Source organism: Dermacentor silvarum, chromosome 9 (genome assembly GCF_013339745.2).
Source record: "Dermacentor silvarum isolate Dsil-2018 chromosome 9, BIME_Dsil_1.4, whole genome shotgun sequence".
Classification (NCBI taxonomy): domain Eukaryota; kingdom Metazoa; phylum Arthropoda; class Arachnida; order Ixodida; family Ixodidae; genus Dermacentor; species Dermacentor silvarum.
The window spans coordinates 84582384-84594834 of NC_051162.1; the positions used below are offsets into that span (position 1 = coordinate 84582384).

The window sequence follows — 12451 nt, forward strand, 5'->3', positions numbered from 1 at the left end:
ATTACTCTACGCAAATAACTAAAGCGAGCAACATACGTTCAGTTGAGTTTTTCATATTATACACAACCATATTTCGCAAATACTTGGCCTCCTCGAAATCAACTGAATGTTGTGGGGCTTACGGTTGATTTCACAGTCATATTTCTTCACAGTTGCGGGTAATAACTATTCGGCCCACATTGTCATTTGACACTCCGGGCGCGAATGTACACGGCGCGAATAGTGTATATTCTGGAAGGTATGCAAACGCTTGCTATTACGCTGGAATCTTCGAAGAGTCATGAATAAATGGCCGAAACACTTTACTGCTGATTAGATGTTTTGATTTTCTGTTCTTTGTGTAACACAAGTGCACCAATACTAAGGCCTAGAGCTGTTCTTGAGCACTTTCAGAAATAAATGAAATTAAATATGTCGACGACCATCGCATGCGCTCCTCTCTATCCTTCCGTCTGAATGTAGCTTGTTTTTGTGGTTGCAGGCTTGTCCCATAAAGAGCTGGTGTTAAGACCTATCGTTGTGCTATAGTTTATTGTTTCACCATTGCAACAACGTGACAGTATGCCATATACCTGATGAACGTTCTCCAAGCTTTGCGTGGTAAACGTTAAAATTACAATTAGGATAAGCAGCACTTGCTAGTTTTTGCTGCATTTATAATCTTTAGGCATGGTGGTTCTTTTGTCGTACCTGTATATTGCTGATGAAACATACTGATTCTTTCAGATGCCCACCGAGTTTGTACTTTCTGATAATATTACCGTCCCATGATTACGCCATTGCTTGACGAAAGTGAAAAACGCCTTTACAAATCAAATGTACGTGTGGTCCATTATAGCTAAGGAATGAATAGAATTCAGCATGTGACATATTTTTATTGAACCTTTAAATTGTTTCTCAATAGTTCAGTTCACATTACCATCAAATTCCACTACATTGTCTCTTTAAAAGGTTTTATTATTGTAATGACGACAGAACTTGTACATCGGTATGCGAGAACAATAACTACCACGGGGCACTGTCTTGCCTATCTGTCGATTTTTGTTCTTGTAGCGCACGTTCACTATAAATGACGTGGTGTTCCCAAACATTTATTCCGAAGTGACACTTACTTCGCTGGTGATCACATCCGCTACTGCGCCGATTGTAGTTAGTTGCTGCTGAAACATTGAGAACAATGCGTTTCTTGAAGGCGATCATTCGAGACATTCTTGATTGATGAAGTATTGTGCAGCTCGCAGTCGTGACTATATATTTCGGATGATGCGTTTCTGGTGCGTTATTCCGCTTTCAGAGCGATATCAAGATGCAGGTAGTGCTCTTACTAACCTTCGTCAGCGCCGCCCTTGCCACGTCTCCTCAAGAGACGGCCTCTGGCAGTAATGGAGCCAACCCGCTCTGGGCGAATGAGCAACTGCTTGGGAAATATCAAGATGCCTGGAAAGTAAGACACTTTTGACTACAAATAATGCAGATATATAGTTTACTCCTGATTGCAATATTTGAAAGCATATATATACTGAGAATCAGGATATGGCTGGAACAGGTAAATCGGTAGTATACGTCACGTAATATTCGTATAGGGTTTTATGCAGCTGCACAACTGATGCTGAACATCATATCTTGAACACAACAGACGTGCATAATAAACCATATTTTTTTACAGTTTCTAAAAGAACAATCAAAATGTGACCGTTACGTTATGCTCTGCATTGATTCGTTATGTATTTTTTAATTAATGTAATGTCCTAAATAGTCACATAGATATTCTAAATTTTTGCAACGCGAGTTGTTCATCCTATCATAGAAAGCAAATAAAAATTGACAATGTAGTAGTCACATCTTCCTTTTGCTAACATTTTAAAGCGAAGCTTTCTCCGCATATCATCTCATGGATTTGCAAGGGTCGGCCGGTCAGCCATTCGGTCAGCCAGTCGCTAGTCATGTTCTCGACATTTATATTCCCCTACTAAAAAAAAGCAAAAAATGTAAAACAAACTGCGCCATAACGCACGCTTTCAGTTATCGCACCAACGCCCACTAGCTCTTTCTCATGAACACCGCGTGCTGGCGATGATTATGCTTGCCATACCACGGAACATGCACACATCGAGGGATGTCCGTGGGTTGTTTATGATGCATGATTTCCATTGTATGGCAAATATTCTCATCAAAGGATTGGCAAAGAAGCAGGCGTTATACATGGCGCTCACGCCAATTACTGTGTTAGGATGATAATCCTGTTTGGATTATAATTATGATTTCCATGCTACACCAGATATTCAAAGCGTAGGATCAGGCAACAATTGGCGGGTACATTTCGAATAGATAAGAAGAAACCAAACAATGCAACGCAATAGTAGAGATGTCACCTTGCGCAGCATACTCGCGTGTGCCAGTTTACACCAAGGACCCATGAATCCCAGGACCAAATTTGAAGCGCTTTCCTAACCACTTCAGGAAGGCTTCGCGTTAATAAATCAAACATGTGCGTTTGATCTGCATACAAGTTTTCTGATTACAAATTCCCATCAAGGGAAAGCGTGCTGATTATCTAAACATACACACATTTTGTGCGTAGCTTCACAAATGAAAATATGAGAGAGCGAGCGGATATGAAATACAGGTTCGAATTTGATATTGGTACCTTTTTATACCCTTCACAACCGACGTACCACTACGGACGCTGCTAAAGAGTGTCACTCTCTTGGGCAAATGAAAAAAGTCACAGGCCTCCACGGCACACGCAGCAAAGTCAAAGCGTAAGCTGGTGGAGCGGCTCAAGAGTAGCTCCAATTTGGGCACCACGCACAACAGGGTCTTCGCGGCAGTCTGTTCGCCTCGTTTTGACGAGAACGATCTGAACTGTCCGCCGGGCGTCGACAGTGAGCTTAGGCTTGTAATGTTCTCTGCAAAGCAGTCTGGTGAGCCCAGTCAACTGCAACGTGCACGTCGGGCACGCCGCGTTTGCAGGCGCCTTAACTAGAAGGCGCCACAATACTAGCGGATGCTCGGCAGCTGGAGATCGCGTTGATTGCGCGCCTCGTCTGAATCGGATATCGTCGTCTGCGCCTGCGCGCGTGACGTTTGCAGGCACCTTACCTAGATGGCGTCACCATACTGGCGGAGGTTCGATTCATCTACCCCTGCGCGCTTGCTTTATAGGGCATTTCCTCTGGCCAATAGCAAGCGCCTGCGTGGCTCAGTGGTACAGTATCTGGCTCCCACGCAGCGGGCGTGGGCTCGATCCCGTCGGGAAACGCGTACTTGTTTCGCATTTCCAGCGATAGCGGCTACGGCGGCTAAACGCCGGTTGGCGCCGAAGGCATCATCACGAACCGAACCTGCTATTGGAACGAGCCCATAACAGTTTACGCTGTAAAAAATCACCCTCCTTTACACTCCGTGAAGATGGTCGAACGGCGAAGCTGCGTTGGTTGCACAGAGTGTTACGAGTGTGACATGTGCATGCGTTGCTGTGATGCAATTGCACAAACACGGCATTTCTGCAATTGTGATGCAACTGCGTAAACACAGACCTAGTACAGGAATTTATATTGAAGCGATGCGAGGCTACAAGAGGCAGCGACTACCGACGCTGCTCGACGAGTGTCCAGTTCTCTGGTCGAAACCTCCCGAGCCGCCGCCAGATTCGGGGACACCGCGCGCGTTCCGCGCGAATGCGGGGAAACGTGGACGGCGTCGGCAGCAGCTATATGCTTTGCGCGTTTTCGCGAAACGTCGCGCCTCACAGAAACACCTTCTCTTATCACCTCTCCTCCTCGCGCCCAGCGTTTCCTCTCATTGGTGGCCTCCTCCCCCAGCGAGCGCCCTCTTATTGGTAATTTCTTCATTCCTCACGCCTCTCTTCCTCTATTTATCCCGTGAGCCGTCCTCCCCCAGCGCTGCTCTCATCCTTCCCTGCTCACGTGACCTGCGTGACACCTAACAGAAGGTGAACGGTCGACTAAGAACAGGTTCGCTGTTAAAAGTCGCCAGGCAGCGTGATTGCGTTGGTGTGTTTTTTTACGAGAGAATGGACTGCGCGATTCTGACTCCATTGCATTTTTCGGACAAGCCTGCCGTCCAGGGCCACATTGGTCTCAAAAACATCAAGGGCTGACACTTTCCAGTTACAGTCTACATATTTCTGGGCAAGTAATGCAAAAAAAAGAAGAGGGGAGAAATGTTGAACGTTTTAGCATACGATATTTTTAACCGCGTCCCAGTGTAAGTGAATGTAACTGTGGCATGTAACTCGCATGTAATCGCATGTAACTGTGGCCCCTTATTGAAGGGGCCACTGGGGCGTAGACTTCCTACAACCGCCGCTGAGAGGCAGCATCGCGCTGGTGTACCAAGTGGTATGATGGGACGCGGTATCACTGCATGTTATAAACGAAAACGAACGAAGTGGCAAGGTAGTAAACATCAAAGATCGAAAACAAGCTGGAAGAAACTCGGGTGAATAGACGCCTCAAAGGTACCAAGATAGGCGATTTTACCGTCCCGTCGCGCCGCGCAATGACGGTTATGTCGCTGATGGGTTTAGGCTCATGAGCAATTTATACCCTTGTCACTGAGGCATCTTGGAGCGCTGTCGATTCCAATCGTGATCGGGTGATTCTACACGGATACTTTCGACAATCCGTTGGCACGTTAAGGAACCAGTAGATCTCGATCATAGGCTATCGTCTACGCCATATTCTTGCGTGAGCTCGGCCAACTCGATCCGAATTGTTGGGCCATGAAACAGCTACAATTCTCGCTCATGGCCGAAACAAATTATTAATAGCTGGCCTGATCACGATGGACAGTGCCCGTGTTGCAGCGCTATATTAAAGAACGACCGAGAGCGAAGGCGAATTAAATAGTTGCTGCCCTCCTCTCGAAAGACAAGTCTGGGAATCAAGATTCCGCATTGTATGGTGTCAGACTTGTGTTACAAATGGGGTACCTAATCAGAAGCCTGTGGAAATGTGCTCAACTGTTTGCAACTTGCTACTACAGAAATAATAGCGATCGAGCGCGCGCTGTTAAACAAACGCGTGCAAGCACAATGTGCGTCGCACGCGCAAATCAACCAACGCTCAATGCGTCACTTAAAGTACGTCGAAGAATAGCTGCCGCAGTATTCTCATTGCCACGCGTAAGCTGTCATGACTGAACTATAGAGCGAAGCAGCCATACTACCGCGAATAATGGCAATCATGCGGTAAAACGGCAACCTTCCCGGTAAATTTGATTCTGCGGAGCGAGGTGATCCATGCTTGCCTGCATGCCTTTCTTCTCATAGCATTTACGCGCGAAACTGTAGAACTTGACCCAGGTGTATTTGTCACTGTTGTGGCAGTTCGTAAAGTAAGAGTACCGGGCAACTTGGCTAGGCGACCGCAGAACAATCGCGAATCAATGGCGTTATTCAAGAGGAAACATGACGAGACTACAGAATTTGATTTTATGAATAGGAACATATACCATGTCTCATAGACTGGAAGTAAACTGACCATGTCTACATTAAAAAACAAGATTTGTATTTACTTACGGCAAAAATGTTAGTAGTGGCAGTAAAGTATGCAATATTCATTTCCAGAAACATTTACACCCCTGGCAAAAAGCCCTGTTCTGTCCACAGTTTGTAAAAGTTGAGCTCGGTCCGTGCGCAGCTACTTTCGCAACATAGCCAAGTCGGGAGACGGGCAAGTGCATAGCCAGAGGCAAAGCTCTCAAGAGGGCAGAGAGTGTGGCGAGGGGGGATGAGTGGAGACTAGGATCTGTGATAAAGGTGGAAGGGCGGAGTTTAGTGCGAGCGTTGCCAATGCACAGCCACGCCGAGCGCACGTGCTGTGACGTTAGTAATGACGTCAGCGCTCCCTAGTAAAAGGCGCGCTCTCACATCGGTGAGCCTCTTTCTCTCTCTGGACTTGCGCGACGTATCGCAATGGCGAAGCCGACCGCTTGAACTCCCGAAGAAGCCGCCCTTGATTGGTGCAGAGAGAGACAGGAAGAGAGAAATAAAAAATTACTCCATCTCCCGCTAAAGGGAACCATGTGTGGATGCGAAGCAGCGGGGAGTTGGTTAGCTTGAGCGGGAGATGTTTTCGCGGCAGCGGCCCGAGCGCTCATCGCGGCGCTACACAGGAGAGAGAATGAGGCGTGCACGCTTCGTCATTTTCATACCGCGGAACTACCATGGCGCCCCCAGCGGAGTATGCAGCTGTCGCACCACCTCTCGTGCGCGCCGCTCCGGATTCCTAGAGGAGAGAAAGGGGGGAGCGTAGGAGAGCAGAAAGAGGAGGAGGGACGCGCATGCACTGTGGGGGTGTGGCACGCGGGCGCCGCTTCGTACAGTAGAGGATTCCTAGAGGAGAGAAAGGGGGGCGTAGGAGAGGAGAGAGGGGGAGGGGACGCGCATGCGCTGTAGGCGTGTGGGACGCAGCCGCAGGGACGGACAACGCCCCCGCCATAAGCTACTTCGCATCTATAAAATCAATCAAAGTAAACTTTCTTAGCAAGGTGGGCTTCGGACCCGGATACCCACGGTCCGAAGACGAGCGTCATAACCACTAGGCTACACACCCACGCTCGCTGAACATGCATTTATGGGAACCACATCATTGCGATGTACCGCCGATATTAACACAACTTGCTATAGAAAGAGAAGATGAAAATGAAAGCGAAGAGAGAGAGAGACAAAGGAAGAGAGACACATGGAGAGCAAAATAAAGAGAGAGACGGGATTTGAACCCGAGTACTCACCGTTCGAAGGCGAGCGTCATACCCATTACGCTATACACCTGCGCTGGCATAGTTCCGCTGTTTCAGTCATGTTTCGCAAGCTGGAACTGGCCCAAAGTTTCTCGGTTAGCTTAACAATAGCATTTATTAAGGCTATTGCGCAATATTCGCAACATGACCTGAATATTGCGCAAATGCGCAAATATTCCGGCCAGCAAATATTTGTTCTATCAAATTTCACGTTATAAGGCAATAAAGCCGCTCTGGCGGACTCGGGCTTTATATGAGAGTAAGCTTATTGGAACAAAACATAATTTTTTATTTGTGTTGAGTTTTGTTTTTTCTGTCACGCTTTGCAGAGCATCGATCAGGGTGAATCGGTGACTTACGTCCTCGCAAAGACAACGTACGAAAATGACACAGGATCATGGGGAGCCCAGTTTAAGTGCCTGCAGGTGCAAGAAACCGAAAGAAATGATACAGAATATACTGTTAAATCGGTTTTCACGTTCAGAAACGCTTCTTCTATAACACAGTAGTAAGTACCGCTACATATCAATCAAGATATCGAAAGTTACTCGCTAGACGTTAAAATTGTATATTTACCTAACTACATTCGAATGTTCAACATCGTCCCGTAGTGTGCTTCTATTTCTTTAAACGGAACAAAAACTGGTAAATTCATGGTAAATCTGTTTCATACTAAATGAATATTGGCACATTGTCTAAGTACACTATGTATATGAAGCATTGTGACAAAATTTGGCTAGATAAATACCACTTCCTTTGTGATAACTATTACTATAATGCCTATTCTTGCTTCATTGGCATTTATACTTAAAATATGTTGACACATTATTGTTCATACTCCTCCCGAGTTGAGTATTTTAGTAATATTGTGGCAATTTCCAATGTAGCAGTGTAATAAGGAGTACAGCTACGTGCTAATGAATAATTATTCCCCTTTTATTCTCTTTGTTTGTCCTCTATATTGCCGTGCAGGAAAGGCAACTAGAAATCACGTCTTTTCATGTTCTCATTCTGCAACGTTAGAAATCCAGCCATTCTGATGAGCACTGGAACGAGATGACTACACATTATATGTAGGTGTCAAGTTCTGATGACAGCCAAGGCTTAGCTAACACTTGCTCCATTTGGGTGGACGTTGCAAGCAACGAACGTTTACGAAATATATCGAGAGGGAATTAAGACGTAAAAAATGTCCAATGTTATACTTGGTTTTTTATTCATACAAGGCAATTAGAAAAATATAATTTCATATTCAAATGGTACCATTGCTTAGCACAAGTGCGCATACTCATTGCTTTATACTTGGGCTAATTCACAAGAGTACCATTGCTGGAATGAATTATTAGGTGCGTCCATCTACGTGCGGTACAATAAATCCTGGAAAAAAGCCCTCTCATGCAGGCTTGTAGGAAAAAATGTCGCCAATGCGCATAACAGGCGAAACATCGATTGTCATAGCAACCTGTTGAAGAACACACAACGTGGCTCGTAGATTTATCGGCAGTCAAAATGCACTAAGCATTCGAAAATTAATTCAAAAAAGAGGCATGGTGTCACGTGGGTATGTACAAATATAAACAGATCTCACGCAATGGCCGCGCAGACTCGCTGTCAAACTCGCATCCACCTAATTCGCCGAAGCTTCCGTAGCAATGAACAAAATAAATTGCAATGTGGAAAAAAAATGAAATACTTATTGTGAAACCTTGTCAGGATATTTCGCTCAAATGGGGAACTCTCCATTTACCTTCCAATTTATATGCTTCCATGACTTCGCTTTTGTCGATGTACTTCACAATGCCATAACAGCAAATATTAAAATTTATTCATCATTTTCAGCATCATCAGTGATCTGAATTGCTTTATTTGGTTCTTTGCGGTGCAACATAGGCTAGGCTTTTATTGAAGTTGCCATTATAAGTATTTGTTCTTGTATTCACTAATTTAACAGTGATAGTATTTGCTTAGTTTTTCTAAAACTTTCTCATCACTTACCTTCTTTTTACCTTCAGTCACAAGGTGACAGAAACAGTAAAGGCCGTTTTTCAATATGGCTACAAAAGAACAAGGAATGCCATTGAGTACCAAGTGGGTAAGTCTCTTTAAACACATAGAACAACTAAGCTTAATATTTAAAACCTAATTAGGAACTATTTAAGGGAGAGCACGAGTATGCCTGTGAAGATATGACAGGCAAGGCAGCAGTATGCCAGCGAAGATATTTCTTCGGTGGCACCCTCGATTTTTTTCTTTTTTCCGGGAAAAGTTCTTGTTGAAAGTGGGGAGATCACTGAGCAAGCCTAAACATAGACAGGTAATACTTCTACAGTACTGCATAGCTGGATGCGGTAGGTTAGCAAGAGAAATGAACTTAGAATTCCACATCAGGGTAAGCAAATAAATGCTCTTTATGAAATCCTCGTTCATTGCACAATATTTTGCTAACATGCATTCATTTGTACACTGACAGGCGATGGAACTAACATGACCGACCCGCTCATTTTCACTGATGGAAAGTTATGTGATGTCTTCTATGTGCCTTATGCAAACCAAGGTAAGTACCTTTGCACACTTCGTTATTCTTGCATTTACGTGATATGCTAAATGTGCACATAATTTTCAAAGTTTGAAATAATAATTACCAGATAAGGTAAGTCGTACCACTGATTCAGAAGCGAAAACATTTAGCAATACGTGTAAGAGCCGCATGCCTAAATTTTGACATACATATTGAACTGGAAAAATATGACACAAGGTTTGTAAGCGCCAATCACGGAATATTTTGCGAAAGCACATTTTCTTGTCGCGCTTTTGGAATTTCTGTTTCCCCAGTCCCTTCTCTTTCTTCGGCGGCTTCGGTGAAACGTTTAAATACCATGAATTGCCCACTTTGCCGCTACAGTCGCAGTCGCTCGGCCGCATATTCTTCGTCGGTCGACGTCCGCTGCCTGTGTCGGTCAGCTCGATGTTGATCGCAGCGCTTCGCGCGACGAACCTCTTTTGCGGACATTTCCGATGATTCCGGTTCACTTTCCACATTTATTTCACACATATGCATGCGGGCGCAGAGGTGCACAACGCGGGGCGTAAGAGAGGAGTGGCGAAGCGGAGCTGGACGAGTGCACGTTTACACGGAGTGCCGTAGATTTGCATGACGTCACGCGCGAGCATTGTCCAAGCAGAATGTAGGCGGAGCCGGGCGCATCGCGGGCATCGAAGAATAGGCTTTGCGCAGGCCCTCAGCTGTAAGACGAAGCTTCATACAAAGAGAAGCGAAATCCAGGCTGGAGGGCTAGGAGTGGCACTGAAAATAAATCATTCATGAGCACTATGCTGCACGTCTCACGAGCACAGTTTGTCAGCCGCAACTGCAAAGCGATAAGACGGCGCGTTGCTAAAGCACTACACGGATGGTCAAGAGTCTCCTGTTCGGAAGCAATGGCAGTTGATACTCGTTTGGTAGCAACTTGTAGCGAAATTCCTTTTTGCAGCCCAACACTGTTTCAGCAGGCGCACCTTCCGGTCCCGCCGTCCTTTGTATCCGCTGCTGTATGTCAGAACCGCGCGCGTGAGAATTCCCTGCATCGTACAAACATTGTTGATACCATGCTACCAGATATGCGCACCGGTGTTAGCAAAGGTCTCTTCCCGTTGCGTGTAAAAGCCTCTCTTGTAATTTAATCGCGGCAAGTTACCTGCGGCGTGGCGTTCATACCCGCGGCAAGGTCCGCGTTACATTTTAGCGGCTCATTATCGGCGGGGCACAGTGGTGCATCTCCTCTTCAATTGTCTTAGCAGTCGTGACCACATGCTTTTCGCTTTGCACATGCTGTAAATGGCAGTTAAGTAAACACTCTCCGCTGCCGTGGCGCCTGAGACGGTCCCTGGCGCCGACGTTCAACGACTCAACTCAAGCAGTTCTTTCACAGCGCATCCCAACGTGTGACGTGGCGCCCGAGATCCACGTCGGAGGACGGCTTCCTCGCGTAACTCGTGCTTGCGATGTATCTGATTCCAGATAAGTTAGCTTCGCGGTTGCGTAAAAACTACTGCAAATCACGTATCAGACGAAGATAAAAAATTCGCTGCCATGATTGTCGCAAACGACGACACCGTGTTGAATTTCAAAGCAGGTACAAATTGATTTACGACATACTCGGGTAGGCTGGAATTCCCGAGAAGAAAAAATCTGGCTCCTACTCTATGTTATAGCGTATATACGCGATCATGTGTAGAGTATGTATGCTTATGCGTTAATTTCAAAACAGATCCCCTACTGGGGAATATGCTGCTCTATCAAATTTTCTTTGTCATACATTTTAGGCAACAGTGTTTTATTTTTGGATCCTGCGCTGACATTTCGGTTGCACGCTTATCTCAGCCTAAGAAGTTCTTCGCTAAGAGAAACAGCGTACGGACAGCGCAGCTTAGTGAATTCTGCGCCTTATATTTTCATGTAATGCATTATTTAGCTTATCCTATATTGTTCGGGAGAAGTCATCTTGAAGTCGCCTAACAATTACGCTGTACTATGACACAAATTCCTCTAACATATGATTGTGTCGCCAATTTTTTCAGGCTGTGAGCTCTGGGTCAAGAAGAGTCACTACAAACAGATACCAGACTGCTGCATGTTCGTGTTCAATGCTTTCTGTGCGCAAGGCAAAGAAACCTACGATAAATATACTGAGGACGAATGTCAATATATCAGCGACAGCGGATTTTAAAGGCACCCCCTCAATAGAACACTTTTTTTGTAGATTGTAGTATGAAGAACTTAATAATAAAAACAGTGTAGAGTGCAGCAAGTGTTGCTATTTTTGTTTCCGAAATAGCGCTCACAGTCGCTCAATGTCGAAACCAAAAGAAAAAGCTGGAAAACTGCAACTGCTGAAAGTCGCCGATGGACAGGTATCTCTTATCACGCTTTTTGTTTTCTGCCAAAAACCGGGCATTTGGACACTAAAAAGTTTTCAACGTAGTACAGTACACTCTAAGTTTTCGAACGTCGATTTAACGAACATTTCAGAATAATGAACTTTTAAAAAAGCTCCGGTGGTTTTCCTAAGCATTCTATGCAGAAATCTTTCAGTTAAATGGATTTCTGGATAGCGAATATTTCAGTTGAACGAACAACATCTAGCTGGTGAAAGACGGCTGTCACCAACTGGATCTTGACAGCAACACTTTGTTTGAAGACTATGCGCAGCGTGGCAGTAAGGTTGTTGCCCGTGCTGAAATATCACATCTGGTATTTGTTTACAGTGTTCGTCCAGAAGAAGAACAGTGCGATGATAAAGCTGCTATGGCAGAGGCAGATTCAAATCATGCAACTCTAGCCGAGGCTGTAGGATTTCTTGGAAAGTTGCGAGACTACTTCTCACAGCAACAAGCTGTGCTACAGGACGTGCACAAAAACATAGACTCTCTGGACAGCGTTGTTTATGTCTTGCGCTTTAAGAGGACCAGTTCAATCAAAAGTACTGATTATTTTTTTTCAAAATGAGATAGGCAGCAGCGTAACTGTTATGCTTCAAAAACCATAGCTCCATAAATTGCATTTCACACCTTTGACTCGATGTCAGCTGTGCCCTGTGCTGTTCCATATTCTAGTGAATTTAGTGAATTAGTGAACTTTTAGTTAAATGAATTATTTCCTTGATTCCCTTTGAAGTTCACTCAA

General features: G+C 45.1%; 1 protein-coding gene across 1 annotated transcript in view; it reads left to right on the forward strand.

Moving 5' to 3' along the window:
* Positions 1 to 1274: 1274 nt before the first annotated feature.
* LOC119463691 (female-specific histamine-binding protein 2-like) overlaps positions 1275 to 12451 on the forward strand; it is a 98923-nt gene continuing 87746 nt past the window's right edge. The window contains exon 1 of the mRNA XM_049656535.1: positions 1275 to 1444. Coding sequence (XP_049512492.1) covers positions 1307 to 1444 — 138 coding nt within the window. The 5' untranslated portion in view covers positions 1275 to 1306. The remainder of the gene's footprint in view (positions 1445 to 12451) is intronic.